Raw genomic sequence first — 19,301 nt, 5'->3', positions numbered from 1 at the left:
GAGGATGAGGCCCAGAAATCAGGATTTTAAACAGATTCCCATGGTGACTCTAATGTGCAGCCAAGGTTGAGAACCACTGATCTATGAGATTGTTTCTTCCCCGGGAAACAGTAGCCTTCTTTGGGGTGCGACTCTGAGCCTGTCAGTCAGGCTCCCTAAAATACTCCTGGAGGGCCTCCCGGGACCTGGGGCAAGGCCATGGCGGAGGGAATCGGCGCGAGGCAGCCCGTCCACCTGGACCGGGGCCGGCGAGCTGTCCTACGGCGGGACGGGGCCAGCTGCCTGTTTTCCTTATAATCTGGGAACTAAGAATGGTTTTACGTTTTTACAGGCTTGGAAAACCTAAGAGTTGTTAGGATCCGTGGTATTTTAGGAGCCGTAGTAATTATGGAAATTCAGATTTCAGTAACTTAGGTTTTGCTGGAACATCACCACACTGATTCTTCCACGAGTTGTCTGTGGCCGCTCTCTGCTGCCGGCAGAGCTGAGCTGAGCAGTAGCAAAGCCCGCAGAGCCCAGAACACATGCTCCCTGGTCCTTTGCAGACATGTTCCCAGGCTGTGCTGACAGTTCAAATGTTTTTATTGATTTCAGAGAGGAAGGGGGAGAGAGGGAGAGACATCAGTGATGAGAGAGAATCATCCCTTGGCTGCCTCCTGCAGGCCCCCCCCACTGGGGATCGAGCCTGAAACCTGGGCGTGTGCCCTGACTGGTTCACAGGATGATGCTCAGCCACTGAGCCACACCGTCCGGGCTCTGGTGACAATTTGTAGGAGTAATTGCAGCCTGACTCCTAAGCCTCCGGGAGTCGCAGAGGCTGTAACGCATCCATTTAACCGGGTCCCTTTCGGAGACATGTAGGGTTTGTCCCCCAAGTCTTTTGCTGTCACAGGCCCCAACCCCTTTATCCAAAACCGCTGGGCCAGATGCCGGTTAAATTCAGAAATTTGGGAGCTTCTCTCAGAAGGGCCACTCGGCTCATCGGTAAACATCTCAGCCTCCGGTGTGAATAGTCACAGCGGAGAAATGAGGACACGAGTGGCCGCGACCTTTGTAAACAAGTGATGAAGTCATGTTGGGTCCGGGATCCTGGACGAGGGTGTCGGTCGGAAGAAATAACAGCAATTGAATGAGACCTTTATGTACGTGTCATTTTTTAAAAAATATTTTTGTATTGCTTTCAGAGAGGGAGGGGGAGGGAGAGAGAGAGAAACATCAATGATGAGAGAGAATCGTTGATTGACTGCCTCCTGCACGCCCCCCACTGGGGATCGAGCCTGCAACCCGGGCATGTGCCCTGACTCGGAATCAAACCCGGGACCCTTCAGTCCACAGGCTGACGCTCTAGCCACGGAGCCAAATCGGCGAGGGCTGTCTCAGTGTAGTTTTAACTTGTGAAACTTATTATTGTATATGTTCTAACTATACTTTGAAAACAGTGTTTTATACCGATAGGAACTATAGAGAGGCTTAGCCAGAGTGACAGAATGGACTCAGGAAAAGCCAAAACAAGGGCTCTCCTGCCTTGTCCTGTTGGAGAAGAAGTCGCCCTCCCCTCGCTCATGGGGCCCACTCCTCACGAGACCCAAGGCAGGGGCCGCTTTTATTTTCTGTGCATTTCTTTAAAAAACAACAACAAAGACGGGAAAGTAGGCGATTAAGTCATGTTTGTTTGACAGTAGCTTAGAGGTCAGCAGACAGAACGAGTCGCATGAACACAGAAAAACAAGCAGACAACTGGTGCCGAACTCGAGGGATTAATTCATTGTGTTTCGTTGTGACAGCTCGACCCACTTTTGTAATCCAGCCGCAGAACACGGAGGTGCTGGTCGGGGAGAGCGTCACGCTGGAGTGCAGCGCCACGGGCCACCCGCTGCCCAGGATCGCCTGGACCCGCGGGACCGCTCGCCCCTGCCCACCGACCCCCGCGTGAGCATCACGCCCTCGGGCGGCCTCTTCATCCAGAACGTGGCGCAGGAGGACGGCGGGGAGTACACCTGCTTCGCGTCCAACAGCCTGGACAGCATCCACGCCACGGCCTTCATCATCGTCCAGGGTGAGCGTCCGGGGACCCTCCGCCCGCAGCCCTGCCCGTGGGCCCGGTGCGCCCTCTGCCTGGTGCCCGCAGGAGGGGCCGTCCCCGGGATCACCGTCGTGTTCACCTTCGCACTCACGCCTCCACCCAGCTGTGACTTAGAGGACGGGCTGTGGGGCTGTTTCCTGGCTGTGACCCACGGCGCCCGGAGCTCTGGCGAGTGTGCGCCGCAGGCAACCACATGGGGGGGGGGGGTGTGCACACATGTGCACGCGTGTGCACAGGCATATTAATCAGGAAGTCCTCGCACATTTTGGAATTTCCCAGGGTTGATTCTTGGACACAGGAGGCCCGGAGTTTTAAGATGTGTGCTATGCATTTCCAAATTCCTTGGCCCAATACTGAATTTATCAGTGTTTGTTGTTGTTCATCCTCACCCAAGGCTATTTTTCCCATTGATTTTAGAGAGAGAGGAAGGGAAGGGGAGGGGAGGGGAGAGAAACATCGATGTGAGAGAGACACATCAATGGTTGCCTGCCACACGCACCCCCATGGGGCCAGGGAACCTGCCACCGAGGTACCTGCCCTTGACCAGGAATCGAACCTGTCACCCTTTGCTGCACAAGCCGATGCTCTAACCACTGAGCCACTGGCCAGGGCTGAGTCTATTCATTTTTACGTAAATTGCAAAGTGGGGCGTTTGCTGGAGCCTTAGGACAAAATAGAAATGGGAATAAGAGACAAACGAGTCCTTTCCCTGCTCCTCTCTCTGCCCACTTTCCCCGCCTCCACGGAAACCACCGTGAGGTTTGCTAACCTCCTGGCACCTTCTCTGGGCAGGTGCCTGTGGTCATTAGGCGTCGACGTCCTTCGTTGTGGCTGATACTTTTATAAAAGTGGAATCACAGGGGACACACTGTTGTTACGTTTTTCTCAATAATAACAGACCAGCTCCTGCCCTGGGCTTCCCTGCTCTGCACCCCAAGTGTCTTCCTTACCTGCTCAGGCCGGGCCGGCAGCAGGCGTCCTGTCACTCAGGGCGGCCCCGCCCGGGGAGGCCTCCCCGTCTGCCGCCTCCTCAGGGAAGCTGTCTTCTCACCGCGTGTCCCATCTCGCCCCGGCAGCTCTCCCTCAGTTCACCGTGACCCCGCAGGACCGAGCTGTGATCGAGGGTCAGACCGTTGATTTCCAGTGCGAGGCCAAGGGGTACCCGCAGCCCGTCATCGCCTGGACGAAAGGAGGTAGGCGCACACCGGGTCCCCAGCCGTCACCACCGCCCTCCCTCGGAACACCGACTCGAAGCCAGCTGTGTCTTTCTCTGGCCCCCAAGCCCCAGGCTTCTGAGCGGGGCTGAGCGCTGGGTGACCCCGACATGGCCCGGGGGTCTTGCCTTTAATACACACTAATTAGGGTTGAATGAAATGTAATTCAGGGAAGAGGAGCTGGAAGACCACAGTGGAATATATATTTTTAAAGTTTTGCTCTCGGCTTAGTCCCAGAGTTCTGCCACTTCCCGCCCTGTACTGCGTGTTGGTTGCGTGGATTCTCTGGGTGGGGCCAGCCCTCGGTCTCCCGCTGGCCCAGGGGTGACGGCAGCCGCCTGGGGAGGGGGGGGAGGGGGGGCTGAGCCGGTGCTGCTGGACCTTCAGGGCCTGTCCTGGACTCCAGGGGGGTGACCTGGAGAACCAGCTGGTGACCTCCATCCATCCCTTCGTCCAGAGGGGCCCTTCCCAGGGGTTCCCGGGGCCTCCCTGCTGTCGGGCAGGCGAGCCTCAGCCCCAGGTGAGGTGAGAGGACCATGCAGCACGGACCAGCCTCTTCCCGGGACCCAAGCTGGTGTGCACGCCGCCCGAGTCCCCTGCCGTCCTGGCTCCTGCCTGCGTAGCCCTTGTCTCTGGCTCCACCCTCCGGGGACCCTCATGGGAGCAGGGAGCGCGTTCTGTTTACCCCTGACCGGGCTGCACGAGCCGGTGCCCCCACGCCGCCCAGGCGGGTCGGGGTGTCTGGGGGAAGGAACCGATTGCTGACCGAGGGCCGGACGATGACCCCGGGCCCTAATCGGGCCAAGACGCGCCTGCGATCCTTTGATTTTCTCTAAGTCCTGCTCCACCTGTAACTAATGTGTCCCCCTCACCCCCCACCGTGTCCCCGTGACCGACTGGTGCCTCACCCTTCAGGGAGCCAGCTGTCTGTGGACAGGCGGCACCTGGTGCTGTCGTCGGGGACGCTCCGCATCTCGGCCGTCGCCCTCCACGACCAGGGCCAGTACGAGTGCCAGGCTGTCAACATCATCGGCTCCCAGAGGGTCGTGGCCCAGCTGACCGTGCAGCCCCGAGGTAGGCGCGGGGTGCTGCCCGGCGGGCGTGGCGGCGAGGGGGGACCCTACCCGTGGCCGTGGCTGCAGGCAGACGCGCGGGAGGCCAGGCTCCTGCACCGGCACTCACGTCACTCATGACCCACAGCCACCTCTACCTGATTTGAACAACTGACCCTTGACCCTGGGTTCCCGAGGGGACTGTGTCACATGCAGCTCGTTAAGTGTTGCCCTGTAGCCTGCGATAAGGGGTATTTTCAACGGTGCTTGTACTGCCCTCTGATGGGCGACTTGTCACAGTAATGGACCCTTTTCCCTGGCTGATGGTGTCACTCTGAACCAGGGTCGGTGGGAGCAGCCTTTCCTGGTTATTGCAGCGGCGCTGGGTGTGGTGGCCCAACCGTGTCCTGGAGTCACGGTTCTGTTTCCTGTTTGCACCCCCCTAGAGCATGCCAGGGTCCCCCATGTTCTCTGTACTCAGAAGGACCTGGTCGCCTGGTGCCTCTAGAAAGGCTCAGGGCAGACGGAGCAGGTGCAGAGCCCAGCCTGCAGGTGCAGACGTGGGGCCTCGGGTCTTCTCCGAGGCTGGGCTGGCTCTGGGTTTCGGGGTTTGCCCCGCTCAGTCCTCACCGGCCAGGACTCTGGGCGGCCTGTTGGGTGAGAAATTGGGTGAGGACTCCTGAGAGGCCGCCAGGCCCTCACAACCTCACCCGCGGGTGCCTTCCCACTCATCGGGGTCTCGGGGGCTGGGGTGCAGGGCCTTGGACAGACGGGAGCTCCGTCAGCCTTGCAGGCTGCTCGTGGGTGGGGACATCTCGGTCCCTCCAGCCCCTCCTCTCTGTGCAGACACCCCAGGAGTTGACGGGTGGCCGGCCGAGTTCTCGGTGCCCTGGGCCTGCGCTGACGGAGGGAGGGCGGGGGTTCAAGGTGTCAGCTGTGCTCCTTCCTTCCAGTCACCCCGGTGTTCAGCAGCGTCCCCAGCGACCAGACGGCGGAGGTGGGCTCCAACGTGCAGCTGCCGTGCAGCTCGCAGGGCGAGCCCGAGCCCACCATCACCTGGAACAAGGTACCGCGGCGGGCAGGTGCGCGGGGCGGGCGGGGGGACGGTGGGGTAACCCCCACAGCAGGGGAAACCTCCAGATCGTGGCCCAAGGGGAAGATGTGCCGCTGTCCTCAGTAATAAAACCAAAGGAGACAGCAGCCTGGGGCCGCCCCCTTCTCACAGCCTCTCGGCACCAGAGCAGAAAACCTTCCTGTTAGACCCTTGACCCCACAGTCAGCGGGGAAGGTTCTTTGTGGTTTTATTTTCCTCTTGTTTTTATGAAGCCCCATAAGAAACGCAGCAGAGTTTAAACATAAAATCAAGTGCTTAAAACACGGGGTGTCCGGGGGACGGGTGGACCAGAGGCACTGTGTGCCCGTCCTCGCTTCCTCTCTCGGCTGGGGTGTCGCTGTCCCAGGAGGCAGTGCCCAGGCCTTCTCCCTCCCAGGTGCCCGAATTCATGCTCCTCACTGCAGTCTGTCCCAGGGGGGCTGCTTTTGGGCCCCCCTCCCCACCCCCACCCCCACCTCATCCTGGAAAATCCCAGGATTGTGGCTTCCATCCGATCTCCCCAGGACCTAGGCAGGCACAACAGACAGTTCACCCCATGGAAGCCGTACTGGGCGGATCAGATTCACCTCCTCTCTCTGATGATGGGTGAACCTGCCCCCGGGCTCCTGACGTGTCCCCCTGTGAGGCCGACGATGGCCCCTCACCACCTGCAGTGAGCAACACGGCTCCGCAGTCTCATTCCTGTGACGTCCCCCGTTTGCTCCAGGATGGGGTCCAGGTGACAGAAAGCGGGAAGTTTCACATCAGCCCTGAGGGGTTCCTGACCATCCACGACGTGGGGACCGCGGACGCCGGCCGCTACGAGTGTGTGGCGCGGAACACCATCGGGCAGGCCTCGGTCAGCATGGTGCTCAGCGTCAGCGGTAGGTGGCCCGGCCCCTGGGGCTGGCAGACACCCCACCCGCGTGGGTTCAGGCCGCGGGAGGAAGGCACCGGCTCCCAGCACAAGGCCGGGCCGTGGGGGTGTTAGAAGGTGGCGTGTCGCCCTGACCGGTTTGGCTCCGTGGATAGAGCGTCGGCCTGCGGACTGGAGGGTCCCAGGTTCGATTCCAGTCAAGGGCATGTACCTTGGTTGCGGGCACATCCCCAGTAGGGAGTGTGCAGGAGGCAGCTGATCGATGTTTCTCTCTCATCGGTATTTCTGACTATCCCTCTCCCTTCCTCTCTGTAAAAAATCAATAAATATATTTTTTTAAAAAAAGAAGGTGGTGTGTCCACACCCCTAGTTTGCAGGAGGCCACAGGGCACCCTCGGTGGGTGGCAGGGCCTGGCGGCTTGAGCCCCTCCTGCCCGCGAGGCTGCTGTGTCTGACTCACTCGGCAGAGCCTCCCTGCCCTGGGTTTGGTGGTGGGTTCAGCGTCATCCAAACCCCTTCAGGTCCGACAGTGTGTCATCATTTGGCAAAACTTCGGAGCTGTTATTGCCCCATTCTTACCCCCCAGAGCTCAGGAGACAGGGCTGCTCTCTGTTCCCAGGGCGTGAACGTCCCGAGCGTCTTCAACACAAACCTCTTCGTCATCCCTGAAGCAGCGGCCCGGCTCCCTGAGCTCCGGGGGTTAGAGAATGCCTCCCCGGCCAGCCAGTGCGTGACATGATAGCTACAGTTTCCCTGTTCCTTTAGACCAGGGGTGGGGAACGTTTTTCTGCCGAGGGCCATGGGGATATCTGTAACATCATTCGCAGGCCATACAAAATTGTCAGCTTAAAAACGAGCTTTAATTGGTCATCTGATTCGCTCAGCCCTAACGCCCCTGCAGGGCCAGACCAAAGGATTTCTCGGACCCCGTGCAGCCTGTGGGCCGGACACTCTCCACCCCTGGCCTAGAGGGTGTGGCGTGACTTCAAAATTGAAAAGTCTGTAATTTCCGTTCTGTTTGAAAGCAGCTTCCAGTAGAGTTGGTGATGAAGTGAGTTGAGCTCTGGTGTGAGAAACAGAAAAAGCCCTTGGAGCCGGGTGCCTCTGTCTTGATGACGTAGCGTCTAGACGCCGAGTAACTTCTAGGGCCCTGGTAACTCGAGGCTCCATGTTCTCCTAGTGCCTGACGTCAGCCGAAACGGGGACCCGTTCGTGGCCACATCCATCGTGGAGGCGATCGCAACGGTCGACAGGGCCATAAACTCCACACGGACTCACCTGTTTGACAGGTAGGGCGCGATCTGGCGCGCCTCCCTGAGCTGGGGGTGCGGGGGGGCGGGGGGGGGGAGCTCGGGCCATTCTGGTCCAGGGTGGACCAGTTGCCTCATCGGAGAAAACCTTTCGCTTGAAAACCATCCACAAGGTTGGCATCCGCTCCCCGGGGGTTAAGACAACAGGCATGTCCTTTCCAAGTAGAGCCTGGAGCATGATTCACAAGTCAAACATTTCTTTAAAATGGCAACACGGGCCTTTGGCTTGTTGCTAAACGATTTGGCAAAAACAACGCATTTCACAAGCCATTAGGGGACGTGTTCCTGTTGGCCAATTCCGAGGTGTTTTTTCTGTGTCTGCATTGAAGTCGAATGTTGCTGTTTTCTCCCTGGAACTAATGAACTGTTCGTGTCTGGTTTCTCTTGGTTTTGTTTTTCTCTTGCCTTCCACCCGGGATCAGGCAGGTACGGTTCGCCCCTAGAGCAGTAGCTACGGCAGCAGTAAGCCGCCGTTCTGTCGTTGGGTGCTTTCTGTCTCTGACTGTCCCCTCTTCCCTCCTGCCCCGACCGCGCCAGCCGTCCACGCTCCCCTAACGACCTGCTGGCCCTGTTCCGCTACCCGAGGGACCCCTACACCGTGGAGCAGGCGCGCGCCGGCGAGATATTCGAGCGGACGCTGCAGCTGATCCAGGAGCACGTGCAGGGCGGCCTCATGGTCGACCTCAACGGAACCAGTCAGTACCCAGGCTCCTCCCTGCATCTTCCGGGGGAGCGGGTGTCGCACCCCCACCTCGGTGCCTCCTGAGGGCCGTGCTCCGGCGTTCTTGTCCCGCGTGTCTGTGAAGGGCACAGTCGGGTGACAGCGAGGGTCCTGTGGGTCCCACCTCGGGTAACAGGGACCCTCTGGGATGTGAGCTGGGCGGTCCCTGCCCACTGGCTGTGACCCAAGGTCCCCGGGCACAGGAGGTTTGAGGGAGGGCTTTGCAGGACAGCTGCTGTGTAGGTGGCGCTGTGTCCATGCTGCTGTCGGGAAGGGTGTGTGTGGAGCTCCCGCCTCTGTCCTGGTGATGATGGGTGGCATGGGGTGACTGCCACCCTGGCACTGTGCCAGGCAGAGGAGTGCCAGTGGTGCTGTTGGATGGTGGTGACCCGGGTTTTACTGTGTAACAGCATCACTCTCACCAGCAGCTGTTCGTTCAGGGTTGTGCATGAGCTCATGTGCTGCTGGGGATAGTCCCGGAAGCAGCTGACCTGAGAACGCGGTGCCAGGTGATTCGAGATCCTCTGCTTCCCGGCTTTTCAGTGGTTTCTACCTTGTCTCTGATGAACGTCTTTTGCCATCAGGACAAAAGCGTTACTCGGGACTGAACGCTATTCCTCAGGACGAGTGCGCGCGGTAAGGGAAGGCCTGCCGCCCTGGGACCAGTCCGAGCCCAGTGTCCTGGCGGCCGGCTGTGTGCAGATGCCTCCTGCTTCTCCATCCCGGGCCCCGGCCCCTCAGGGTCATCTCCACTGGTCTCTAGGCGACCGCCAGCCTCCGCTCCCAGCACCCGGAGAAGCGTCAGAACCCGGCCATTCTGCCTAGAGTCTCTGCCGGGCACTCGCGGCCAACGGTCGGGGACGGGGCTGGGCAGGGGTGTCTGGAATGATCCTGGAGGGAGGTGGCCGTTGGGGACCAGGTGCCCTGAGAGGGTGCGTCTCGCTGTGAAGGCAGAGGTGACTGTCACTCAGCCTGGCTGTAGTGGACGCTCACACAGTGTCCACCTGAGACGTTAACCTGCAGGCCAGCCTGTGTCCTGGTTCTGTGGCCCTGGGAGTGGTACCTCGTGGGGAAGAGACTGATTTTTCCCCAATGACAGCACCTTCCAGGCACGGTCCCGCCCTGAAGCGGTCACTTGTCCACCCCCTAGTCTTGGATACTAACTTTCCTCAGTCGGCAGTTCCCCCCGTACCCAGTGGTCTGCACTCTGAGGTCGCTTTTATTTCTGACGTGAACTGGCCTGAAGGGCGTGGCTGAAATGGCAGTTTGCAGCCTTCCTGGTGAGCGTCTCCTTTCGCAGACGTGCTGCCTGCGTCTGCAGACGGGTCTGCGTGTTATCGGTGAACGTCCAGACGCTCTGGTCCCAGTTCACGGGCTGCTGTGTCTGCGTCCACCCGGTGCTGGCAGGTGCCCGCCCTCGGCTTGGCTCCGGGTCCCTGCAGTGGGGCCGGCCTGGGAGGCAGCCCAGGAGCTGCCGCTGACCCCGCGGCCACCGCGCAGGCAGAGGGGCTGTACAGGGAGGCGCCTTGGGCCCTGGTGACGTGGGTGGAAGCGGGTGTTCGGTGTTCAGGGCTGAGAATGGAGAGATTTCAGGGGGACTGTGAGAGGCAGGCGTGGTGGTGTCCCTGCTGATCTCGGGAAGCGCGCCGCCCACCAAGCCTTCCGTCCGGGTGAGCGTGGCCCTGGGCGGCTGGATCCCAGTGTCACATCCCCGGCGAAGCGCTCGTGTCCCTGATGCTTCTCCCCGGCCTGTGGGGTTTCCTCCCGCGGGTTCCTCACCGCATCCATGTGGGGGTTTCGAACGCAGCCCTACAATAAGGAGTCTGTGTGTGTCAAGTGTATGAGACTGCGCCTGGGTCCGAGAAATGCTTGAAAGAGGATGCGCTGGGGACTGAGATCTGGCGGTGCCGGCCAGTGTGGGGGAGCGCAGGTGCCGCTGTGAGCGCGCTAGAGAGGGGAGCTGTTCTGCTGGTCTGCGCGTGCGCCCCTGGTGCCTGAGCGCGCGCCCCTGGTGCCTGAGCGCGCCCCCCTGCGTGCCTGAGCGCGTCCCCCTGGTGCCTGCGCGCGCCCCCCTGCGCGCCTGCCCCTGTGAGCCTGAGCGCGCGCCCCTGGTGCCTGAGCGCGCCCCCCTGGTTCCTGAGCGCGCCCCCCTGGTTCCTGAGCGCGCCCCCCTGGTTCCTGAGCGCGCCCCCCTGCGTGCCTGAGCGCGTCCCCCTGGGGCCTGCGCGCGCCCCCCTGCGTGCCTGCCCCTGTGAGCCTGAGCGTGCGCCCCTGCGTGCGTGCACGCACCTCTGGGCATGTGCTGGCAGGCGGAGCTGTTCCTCCGTCTGGAGCACGCCGGGTGGTGGAGGTGGGAAACCCTCAGGGAAGGCAGTTCCCGCGGGCCCCCCGGGAAGCACGGAGGGCCCGGAGTCCGTCCGCGGACGTCAGGCGCACACGCCGTCCATCCTACCCCGCAGGCTACCACTACAACGACCTGGTGTCCCCGCAGTACCTGAGCCTCATCGCCAACCTGTCGGGCTGCACGGCGCACCGGCGCGTGAACAACTGCTCGGACATGTGCTTCCACCAGAAGTACCGCACGCACGACGGCACCTGCAACAACCTGCAGCACCCGATGTGGGGCGCCTCACTGACGGCCTTCGAGCGCCTGCTCAAGTCCGTGTACGAGAACGGCTTCAACACGCCGCGCGGCGTGACGCCGGGGCGGCTCTACCACGGGCACGCGCTCCCCATGCCGCGCCTGGTGTCCACCACGCTCATCGGCACCGAGGCCATCACGCCGGACGCGCAGTTCACGCACATGCTCATGCAGTGGGGCCAGTTCCTGGACCACGACCTGGACTCCACGGTGGTGGCGCTGAGCCAGGCGCGCTTCTCGGACGGGCAGCACTGCAGCTCCGCCTGCAGCAACGACCCGCCCTGCTTCTCGCTCGCCATCCCGCCCAACGACCCGCGCGTGCGCAACGGCGCGCGCTGCATGTTCTTCGTGCGCTCCAGCCCCGTGTGCGGCAGCGGCATGACCTCGCTGCTCATGAACTCCGTGTACCCGCGCGAGCAGATCAACCAGCTCACCTCCTACATCGACGCCTCCAACGTCTACGGGAGCTCGGAGCACGAGGCGCGCGCCGTGCGCGACCTGGCCAGCCAGCGCGGGCTGCTGCGCCAGGGCATCGTGCAGCGCTCGGGGAAGCCGCTGCTGCCCTTCGCCGCGGGGCCGCCCACCGAGTGCATGCGGGACGAGAGCGAGAGCCCCATCCCCTGCTTCCTGGCCGGCGACCACCGCGCCAACGAGCAGCTGGGCCTCACCAGCATGCACACGCTCTGGTTCCGCGAGCACAACCGCGTGGCCGCCGAGCTGCTGGCGCTGAACCCGCACTGGGACGGCGACACGCTGTACCACGAGGCCCGCAAGATCGTGGGCGCGCAGATGCAGCACATCACCTACCAGCACTGGCTGCCCAAGGTGCTGGGCGAGGTGGGCGTGAAGATGCTGGGCGAGTACCGCGGCTACGACCCCGGCGTCAACGCCGGCATCTTCAACGCCTTCGCCACGGCCGCCTTCCGCTTCGGCCACACGCTCATCAACCCGCTGCTCTACCGGCTGGACGAGGCCTTCCAGCCCATCGCGCAGGGCCACGTGCCGCTGCACAAGGCCTTCTTCTCGCCCTTCCGCATCGTCAACGAGGGCGGCATCGACCCGCTGCTGCGCGGCCTGTTCGGCGCGGCGGGGAAGATGCGGGTGCCCTCGCAGCTGCTGAACACCGAGCTCACGGAGCGCCTCTTCTCCATGGCGCACACGGTGGCGCTCGACCTGGCGGCCATCAACATCCAGCGCGGCCGCGACCACGGCATCCCGCCCTACCACGACTTCCGCGTCTACTGCAACCTGTCGGCCGCGCACGACTTCGAGGACCTCAAGAACGAGATCCAGGACCCCGAGGTCCGCGAGAAGCTGCGCCGGTGAGTGCGCGCGCCGGGCCGGGGCCACTTTTATTTTTATTTATTTACTTCTTTTTACTTTTTTCCACCTTTTTCTGTTTGTTAATCCTCACACGAGGATATTTTTCTATTGGTTTTTTTTTTTTTTTAGAGAGAGAGTGGGAAGGAGAGAGAGAGGCAGAGAGAAACATCCATGTGAGAGAGACGCATGGATCAGCTGCCTCCTGCACGCCCCCCACTGGGGATCGAGCCCACAACCCGGGCCTGTGCCCTGACCAGGAATCAAACCCTGACCTCCTGGGTCATAGGTCGACGCTCACCACTGAGCCACACCGGCCGGACAATTATTGTATATTTTCCATACAAACAGGGTAAACCTCGTCCTGCCCCACCCTCTAGATAAACAAGGAGGAGGCGGGGGTAGGTAAAGCATGAGGAAGATGCTTTAAAGCAGTGGTTCTCAACCTTCCTAATGCCGCGACCCACAGGCTGAGAACCGCTGCTTTAAAGGAAGACGTTTCGTCTTTAAGGGACGGTCTGGGTAACGTGCAATCGTGAGGGGAAGGGGCTTTCCTGTCCGTGTTTGCGGTGCTGTCCCCGACGAGCCGTTCAGCCCATTTCAGGCTCCCTTGTCGTCCAGGTTGTACGGGTCCCCCCTCAACATCGACCTGTTCCCGGCCCTCATGGTGGAGGACCTGGTGCCGGGCAGCCGCCTGGGGCCCACGCTCATGTGCCTGCTCAGCACCCAGTTCCAGCGCCTGCGGGACGGGGACAGGTGAGCGCGAGGCGAAGAGGGGGGCCGGGCTTCGGGCACCTTCGGGGACTCGGGGGAGAGGAACCGTGGGCAGCGGCCCTGTGTCCACGCCACGTGCTGGGAGTGAAGGCGGCGTCGCGCCTGGTGCTGTCTATCTGTGTGGGATTTTAATGGACTTCTTTTTACTGACGTCAGAGAGGAAGGGAGAGGGGGAGCGAGAGAAACATCAGTGATGAGAGAGAATCATGGGTCGGCTGCCCCCTGCACACCCCCTACTGGGGATTGAGCCTGCACCTGGGCATGTGCCCTGACGGGAATCGAACCCGGGACCTCTTGGTCACAGGATGACACTCAGCCCCTGAGCCGTGCCAGCCGGGCTGTGCTGTTCATTGGTGACCACGCCCGGCCGCCGGCCCGTCACGCGCAGCAGGATGAGCCCTGCCCGGCTCGGCCGCCTTCCCTCCCCGTGGCTGGTGAGCGGGTTTCTGTCCCTCGAAGTGCACAGTCTGCCGGTTAAACCACGCCGGGTGCCGAGCCGCTGGAGCTCCGGGCGGGATCTCGAGGTGCTGCGTGGTCGCTCGGTCAGTCAGCTCAGCAGGGGGCAGGCGGTCCCTCCTGTCGCCGAGCCGGCCGGCCGGGGCCACGGGCCGTGCGACGCAGCCGAAGGGGCCTGTGCGGCCTGGCCCGGTGCCGCCTCTGGGCCTTTACTCCGTTGTTTTGCTTTGTTTCGAGCGGGAAGTGTGAGCCGTGTGTCCACCGTCAAGCGGCCCCGGTTAAAACCAGTGGCGTCTGCCTTGTTGGGGACGGAGTAGAGGCTGCTGATTCGGTCGCTGTGGTCTGAGTCCAGGTTTCCCATCTCGTTCTCCTCCCGGGACACAGGCTGTGGTACGAGAACCCTGGGGTGTTCTCGCCGGCCCAGCTGACGCAGATCAAGCAGACGTCGCTGGCCAGGATCCTGTGCGACAACGCCGACAACATCACGCGCGTGCAGAGGGACGTGTTCCGGGTGGCGGAGTACCCCCACGGCTACAGCAGCTGCGACGACATCCCCCGGGTGGACCTGCGGGTCTGGCAGGACTGCTGTGAAGGTACCGCCCAGCCCCCGCGCCCGGCGTGGCGGGCGCCGCGCTCTCTGCCCGTGAGGGGAGACGGCACGCCGGCTGGCGGACCGCGGTGCCAGCAGAGGGGTGACGGGGAGCAGGCGCGGCTGCGCCCTCCGGCTTAGGCGTGTCTGTGCCGAGGCATCCGAGGGACCTAAACAAAGTCCCGGGGGAGGATTTTCAATGCGGGTCGTGTTTAGCATGACGGCTCGTGCGACAGCATCTCTGCCTCCTTCAGGTTCATCAGTCGTTCAGGTTTACCTCGTGTTCCATGTGTTGCTCTTCTTGTGTGTGTACAGGTGTCTGCACGCTACGTTTGTTTTTTAAAGTATATTTTCATTGATTTCAGAGAAGAAGGGAGAGGGAGAGAGAGAAACATCAATGATGAGAAAGAATCATGATCGGCTGCCCCCTGCACGCCCCACACTGGGGATGGAGCCCACAACCCGGGTTCATAGGTCGATGCTAACCCCTGAGCCACACCAGCCGGGCTGTGCGTGTGTTTTATGTAAACATTACGTTCCTCGGTGGTGGAGGAAGCTGTAGGTGTCGTGCTGCTCCTCGATCATTCACTCAAGTTTTTAGGCCCAAAACCGGGAGATTCTGCGCGGACAGAGCCTTGTTTGCCGTCCAGGGCCACGGGCTCCCTTCCTGCCGTTTGTCACCGCTCACGGCAGCGTCCTGGTCTGACCCCCGGTCGGTCTTTCCGTGGCACCTCCCTCCGCGGACCTCTCTCCGACCAGACGCAGCCCTGCCCGGGCCTGAGGCTCTGTGGCGAGCAGGGCTGTCGCCAGGCCCCCATGGCCGTGAGGAGCGGGATTCGTCCCAGGCCAGCGAGCGAGGGACCGGGACGCACTGACTTTGTCCTGAAGTCGGAGCTGCTCGTGGCTAACCCTCCCCCCTCCCCAGACTGCAGGACCCGGGGCCAGTTCAGCGCCTTCTCCTACCACTTCCGAGGCCGCCGGTCCCTTGACTTCAGTTACCGGGAGGGCGAGCCCCCGACGGAAGCAGGGAAGACACTGAGGTACGGCGTCCCCGAGGGTCACTGTCCACACCGCGGGCCGGCCCGGGCCCTGGGCAGGGACATCCCACCAGCCGCCGGCCCGGGCCCTGGGCAGGGACATCCCACCAGCCGCCGGCCTGGGCCCTGGGCAGGGGCCCCAGACAGCCCAGGTGCCCTGGGGCCTGAGTGTGAGTGTGTGCGACGCTCCTGTCTGCTTCCCCGTCTCCCCTCCTGCAGCGTCGGGAAGCCCGGCCAGCGCCCCAGGAACGCCACGGCTGCCTCCTCTGAGCACCCCCAGGCCCTGGGGCCCAGCGACTTCCGGGACTTCGTGCTGGAGATGCAGCAGACCATCACGGACCTCCGGACACAGGTGCCACCCCGCCATCCCCCCTCTTAGCTCGCGTCTCCCACAGACTCATCTCTGACCCCGGTGTGAACTCTGCAACGCCCCTTACCTGGGGCCAGGGGTCACTGCCTGCTGGCTCTTCTCCTGGCTTGTCCCGGGCTGGCCACACTGAGTCCCTCGGTTTCCCGGCGATCAGGACCCTCAGTGGGACCCAGGCTCCCGGGCAGGGCCTTGGGGTGACCCCAGTTACCCAGGCAGGGCTTGGGGTGACCCCAGTTACCCAGGCAGGGCTTGGGGTGACCCCAGTTACCCAGGCAGGGCTCAGGGTGACCCCAGGCTCCCAGGGCAGGGCCTCCTTCCCAGGGCCCACAGCTGCCCCCACCTGGCTGTAGGCCCCATGTCCCCCTCCTCCTCCACCTGTGAGACCGGAGTGCCTGAGGCCTGGCGACTTGGGTGCAAGGGGGTTTCAGCCTCCCCCAGAAGCTTCGTTCTTAGGAACCACTAACATTCAGGTGTGGGCACGCCCACGGAGGCGAAGTGGGCAGGGCCGCCCCAGGGCTCTGGGAAAAGCCATCAGCTGTCAGGGGAGCTGTTTGAGCCCCAGAACATCCTGCAGAGACGTGTCTGCGTCCCTGCCCGTCGTGAGGCGCCGTGTCCCGGGGCGGGCAGGGCGAGGGCCACACTCCCGTGGACTGACCGCGCACACGTTGGCTTTGCAGATAAAGAAACTTGAGTCTCGGCTCAGCACGGCCGAGTGCACCGACGTGGATGGCGAGCCCCACGCGGATGGCGCCCGGTGGAAGCAAGACGTGTGCACCGTCTGTGAATGCCGCGTGAGTACAGCTCTGTCTCGGGGACCCGGGCCTGGGCCACGGACTCGGCTGCAGAGTCCTGAGCCCCCAGTGGGCAGCCGGGTGGTCAGCGAGGCCCCGCTCACCGGTGGGGTCTCCTCCCTCTTCCCTGGGCAGCCAGGGGGGTGCACACCTGCAGGGACAGTGGGCAGGCGCTGGGTCCTTTGTGGCCGGGGTCGGGCTGCAGCTGGGCTGGGCAGGAAGCTCCGGGAAGACCACTGGGGGACAGGACGAGCCGAAGCGGTCAGACCCGGCACAGGCTGGAACACGGGGGGAAGCGGGTGTGATGCTCGGGGGTCGTCCCCGGAACTGACCGGTCTGGCGCCACCTCCCTCCAGGATGGGCAGATCACCTGCTTCGTGGAAGCCTGCCAGCCCGCCGACTGCCCGGCACCCGTGAGGATCGAGGGCACCTGCTGCCCGGTCTGCCTGAGGGAACCCCCCGGAGCGCAGTAGACCCCTCGCGCTCCTCGCAGCTCCGCGAGCGTCCCCCCCGTCCCCGGCCGGTGCAGGGAGCGCGGACTGGCGGGCGCCGAGGACGTGCACGGCTCACGGCCATACCCGGGGCGTCTCGGACGCCGCACAGGGGCTCAGACTGGAGCGTCCACGGAGCCGGAGACCGCGCAGTGGACACGCGGGTGGGAACAGACACGAGTCCTAACTTCATGTTAGATTCTCAGGTTTTTATTTAATTTTTTTAATGAAAAAGTGGTGCTACTATTAAACCGCACAGTTAAGTCATTTAGGCTCCCGGCGTGATGTCCCCCACCCCACCGCTTCCTCTCGACGGAGAGCCGCTCCGCTTGCCCGGGACGGGGCCCGTGGACCCGCCGCCGGGAGGCACGCACGTTTCAAGAGAACGGCAGCGTTTGGCAGGCGGAACAGTCCCTCGGAGCCTGTCCAGGTGGCACAGGTGCCTGGCCTGGAGCCTCGATCCCTTCCCGGGCCTCTGCCACGGGCCACGCACACCAGCAACTCCTCACGGCAGCTCCCGTTCCACACGCGCACCTGCGGCTTCTCCACTCCCGTCCCCCGTGACTGAGGCTGCCAGCCGCTTAGAAACAGGCCTGTTTTCCCTAGATCCCTGCTGCCCGGTGCTGGGCCAGGTGTGAAACCCCCTTCGCGGTGGCCACGCCGGCTCTCGCTCCCCAGGCTGCTCCCGGCCTCCTCCCTGACTCAGCTGTGAGTGCCTTAGCGACGGCGCCCGTACCTCACCCGATTTCCAAGCGCCGGAGTGTGTGGAAGCCGACCCGGGGTCCAGTGTTCGATGCGGCAGACAAATCACTGCCACTGTGCAGGCCTCTAGGATTCAGTGAAAAGCACCTCGTACCTCATGGCCGCGCTCACCCTCCTATTCTGTCTGAATGCGGAGATCTGTGTTCTGGGACGCGTGGGGGCGAGGCTCGCAGCGTCCCGCAGGCAGTGGGCAGTTTCAGAGCTGGTTCCGGTCCAGGGTGGGCCGCAGGCTGCCACGTCCCTGGGGGATGGGGTCGGGGGGCAGCGGACATCCCCGCGGGAGCGTCCTTAAAGCTGTAAACGCGGCCAGCTTGACCTCTCGGCCGCGGGTCGGGAGTGGCAGGGAACAGCTGGCCCTGTGGCTCAGGACATGGGCTTCCTTTGAAATATCAAGCCAGATGGAGTCAGGACCTGGGACCAGTGTCTGTAACGAGAAGGAGGAAGCTTGGTTTGGAAGGTGGATGGTTCTGTAAGTTGCTCGGTGTCAGGCGGCGGCAGACCGTCCGTGAGGGTGTTGGCGCCTCGAGGGTTACCTGTGGTTTCGTGGCAGAGGTGACGGGCCCGTGAATCCGGGGAGGCCGGCCCACAGGGAAGTCTGCGGCTGCAGGTGGCGTGTCTGCGGGTCGAGGTGGAGTCTCGGTGCGTGGGGAGCCGCGGGGGTCGCCGTGGTGGGAAGCGAAGTGTACATGTGTCTTTACTTTCCTAAGTGTATTTACTTTCCTAACTGTTGCAGCAGCCAGGTGCCTTATCTGTGTTCCTTGTAACCAGTTCATTACCAAAGAAACGTTTGCACTATGTAACGATGCCTTTCAGTTCGAATAAACGGGCCATGTTTTTCCAACGGAGGGTGCACGGCGTCTTCTTTCACGTGAAGCCGTCCTCGCGGCTGCGCCCTGCGGGGTCGGAGCCTGATGCAGAGGAGGCGGTGTCTGGAGAGATTTTAAGTACATTTTCCAGGTATTTGACGTTTAGGGGGAAAATGTATTTTCTGACAGACTTTCAGGAAGTCACCTGATTTGCACAGAGTTTTATGTAACATTTTCTTCTGGTTTTACCACTTCCCGACCTGCTGCAGCCACGAGGCTCGAGGGTCCAGGAGGATGAGCAGGGATGGTCGCAGCCGCCAGAGGCTTGAGTCGGTCTAAGGTGTAGCCTGTGGTTACAGGGGAGGGGCCGTGGTCCCGGGGCTCCGGCACCTGCAGGGGGAGAGCAGGTGGGGTCGGACCCGACCTGGGCTGGGGTGGCAGCCGCCTGTCCCACGGCCCGTCTGTCCCCACTGGTTCCGGCTCATTGGCCTCCCTCTCTCTCTCTGTTAAGAATATATTTTTATGGATTTCAGGGAGGAAGGGAGAGCGAGGGAGAGAGAGAGAGAGAGACATCAATGATGAGAGAGAATCACGGATCGGCTGCCTCCTGCACGCCCCACACTGGGGATCGAGCCCACAACCCGGCCGTGTGCTCTGACCCGAGAATCCAACCGTGACCCCCTGGTTCATAGGTCGACCTCAACCCCTGAGCCACCCAGCCGGGCAGACAGACTCTGCAGAGGCCCGTCCTCCACGCCTCCCGTGGCCAGTCTGAGTTTCTCGAATCATCGTGACCAGCAGCCCCGAGTGGACCACGTCCTCCCAGGTGTTGAGCTGGGCCCCCAGCTGTGACCTTGTCCAGTTGTCCCCGAGGAAGGAAGCCCAGCCCGGAAGAGCTCCCCCATCTCCCCCGT

General features: G+C 62.5%; 1 protein-coding gene across 1 annotated transcript; it reads left to right on the top strand.

Annotated features, from left to right (window-relative positions):
* The first annotated feature begins 718 nt into the window (after positions 1-718).
* Positions 719-17,086, top strand: LOC102429396 (peroxidasin homolog). Its single transcript, XM_014450602.2, is given in 16 exon segments — positions 719-1,142; positions 1,785-1,895; positions 1,898-2,056; positions 3,160-3,276; positions 4,213-4,371; positions 5,303-5,415; positions 6,170-6,326; positions 7,500-7,608; positions 8,167-8,324; positions 10,810-12,313; positions 12,933-13,067; positions 13,926-14,134; positions 15,056-15,170; positions 15,387-15,519; positions 16,215-16,328; positions 16,685-17,086. Coding segments are annotated over 16 exon segments (3,423 nt in total). The 5' UTR covers positions 719-1,129; the 3' UTR covers positions 16,802-17,086.
* The last annotated feature ends 2,215 nt before the right edge of the window (positions 17,087-19,301 follow it).

The sequence above is a fragment of the Myotis lucifugus genome, unplaced genomic scaffold (genome assembly GCF_000147115.1).
Source record: "Myotis lucifugus unplaced genomic scaffold, Myoluc2.0 scaffold_2826, whole genome shotgun sequence".
Taxonomy (NCBI): Eukaryota; Metazoa; Chordata; class Mammalia; order Chiroptera; family Vespertilionidae; genus Myotis; species Myotis lucifugus.
Note: the sequence above shows the minus strand (reverse complement) of the source record. Positions and strands in the feature narration are given on the sequence as shown.